General features: G+C 36.6%; 1 protein-coding gene across 1 annotated transcript; it reads left to right on the plus strand.

The window, feature by feature from the left end:
- The first annotated feature begins 323 nt into the window (after positions 1–323).
- On the plus strand, positions 324–1,303 carry LOC131642041 (uncharacterized). Its single transcript, XM_058912334.1, has 3 exons — positions 324–403; positions 715–785; positions 990–1,303. Exons 2-3 carry the CDS (start codon positions 719–721, stop codon positions 1,262–1,264), a joined length of 342 nt encoding a protein of 113 aa, XP_058768317.1. The 5' UTR covers positions 324–403; positions 715–718; the 3' UTR covers positions 1,265–1,303.
- Positions 1,304–2,230: the final 927 nt, after the last annotated feature.

The following is a 2,230-nucleotide window of genomic DNA, read 5'->3' on the forward strand; positions in this document are numbered from 1 at the left end:
TGGAGTACTCAATGATAAAAAAAATGAGAATTTCTTTGCCAACCTCCATATCTTCTAGTCCACCTCTGGTGAAAACCCCATACTACCCCTGACTTCGGAAATGCATTTTCGAAATGCAAGAAAAAGGTGTTTTCGGAGATGCATCTCCGAAAACGCTTTTTTTTTTGAAAAAATTGTCTTATTTCGGAAGTTCATTTCCGAAAACAGCATTTCGGAAGTGAACTTCCGAAATACTGCGCGTTCTGCAGATTTATTAAAACACTCCCCCTCCCCCATTCATTTACCCTAACTCAAATCAAAAACAAGCAAAGGCAAAAATTTGTGCAAACACACTTCCAAGGCTGCATCAAGGCTCCAATCACATTGCTATACAACATTCAAAAGCCCACAAATCACTCAATTTGTAAGTTTTAAATTTGTTAGATTCATTATTCAAATGCATGTTATTTAGGGTTTCAATTGCATAAATCATATATGGACTGGTTGTTAGTAGTATTTAGGTTGTTTAGAAGCTTTTTGAATTGGTTTTATGTTTGATTTTGGGGTCTGCCATGGAAGTTTCAGAAAACCCCATCGCAGGGATGTTTCGGAAGTTCATTTCCGAAAACACCTCCACCCCAGTTTTCGGAAATGAACTTCCGAATTGTATCAGAAGTTCAATTTTTTTAGTTTTTTATTTTGTCTCGCATATTAATCGATTTCAATTGTTTACAGGAACATGTCAGGCAACCAACCAGCACGCATCAGACAGGGTAGGGAGACCCAGACTGCGTCAGCTACACAGGGTAGGGAGTGTCCGTTTTAATTTGCAAGTACTTTATTTTTAACGCATTTGTTTATTGTGTCTGTTTCTTTGAAGTTTGTGTGCATGCGTTCTGCTTCACCTCCTTTGTTCTTTAATGACTTGTCCGTTTCCCAAGCGTTTTTGTCCCCTTTCTTCTTTTATAAAAGGAGGTCTCATGGACCTTTCTTTCTTCATTTTTACGCAGGAATGGGTGGCGCTAAGGGAAAAAAGGAGGTGAAGGAGAAGAAGAAGGTTTCGACCGGCTCTACTTCGTGCTCTCGCGGAGTGAAGGAGGTGAAGGAGAAGAAGAAGGTTTCGACCGGCTCTACTTCTCGTTCCCAGGGGGCCCGGGGCCCGGATGCTCAAGCTCAACTATCTGGCGTGAGAGTCGTGGTTGATGCTGATGGTTCTGAGACTGAGTGGGATGAGGATTGGTATCAGTATCTTTATTCGGAGGAGTTCGCTCGTCGGGCAGAATAATGTGTTTTTGTTTTGTTTGATGTGTATTTTGTAACGCTCGTCGGGCAGAATAACGTGTTTTTGTTTTGTTTGACGTGTTTTGTTTTGTTTTGTTTTGTTTTGATTTCGGATTGTATCTTTCGCACAGTGTTTTTGGATTTTATTTATCATATTAGTATTTTTCTGTTTATATGTCGCTTATTTTATTTGCCGTTTGCGTTTAATTAAAATGCGAGACTGTTTAAGAAAAAACATAAAAAAAAAAACACAGTTTCTGCATAATTCGGAAATGAACATCCGAATTCACCCCCATGAGGTGTTTTCGGAAGTTCATCTCCGAAGACACCCCCATGAGGTGTTTTCGGAGATGCACTTCCGAATTATGAAATTTTTTTTAAAAAAAAAACGCTTCGGAAGTTCATTTCCGAAGCAGGAGTATTTTCGGATTTTTGCTGGGGGTGACCCCCATAGGGAGGTGGCTAAAGAAATTTTAAAAAAAATGGAGTGGATTAGTCATTACTAGTTTTTACGAATTAAGAATTTCATCCTAAAAATTGTAAAACATTTATATTGAGATGTTTGATTTCATAACATGGCTCATTAAATAAAAATATACTTGTCTACAGAGACTCTACATCATTGTCATGTCTCTCGAAAATAAAATTAGTAGTATATATTAAGTTGAGGAAAATGTAAAGAGTTATGCTTCCAATTTCTTTTACATTAACCAAAATCTAATAAAATAAATTATATGTCTAACGAAATATATGTGATGTTTGTTTAAATCAAGGATCAGATTAAATGTGTGCTCCTCTCAAGGTCTTATGTTTAAAATCGATTAGGCAGAAATTGTCTATTAAAAAAAATCAAGGATATTACATATTCATTTATTGTGTTATATAGCATGCTTGTTAAGTTGCTTGGAGTTTTATAGATTATATATTTATTAAGTTGGACTTTTATGACAAATGGAGATTGGATCATGGT

The sequence above is a fragment of the Vicia villosa genome, unplaced genomic scaffold (assembly GCF_029867415.1).
Source record: "Vicia villosa cultivar HV-30 ecotype Madison, WI unplaced genomic scaffold, Vvil1.0 ctg.004397F_1_1, whole genome shotgun sequence".
NCBI lineage: Eukaryota > Viridiplantae > Streptophyta > Magnoliopsida > Fabales > Fabaceae > Vicia > Vicia villosa.

What these genes read in the sequence shown, in the direction of transcription:
- LOC131642041 (XM_058912334.1), top strand. Translation starts at nt 719, where the DNA reads ATGTCAGGCAACCAACCAGCACGCATCAGACAGGGTAGGGAGACCCAG. An exon ending in GACTGCGTCAGCTACACAGG is followed by an intron (nt 786 to 989) that starts GTAGGGAGTGTC and finishes ATTTTTACGCAG; the next exon opens with GAATGGGTGGCGCTAAGGGA.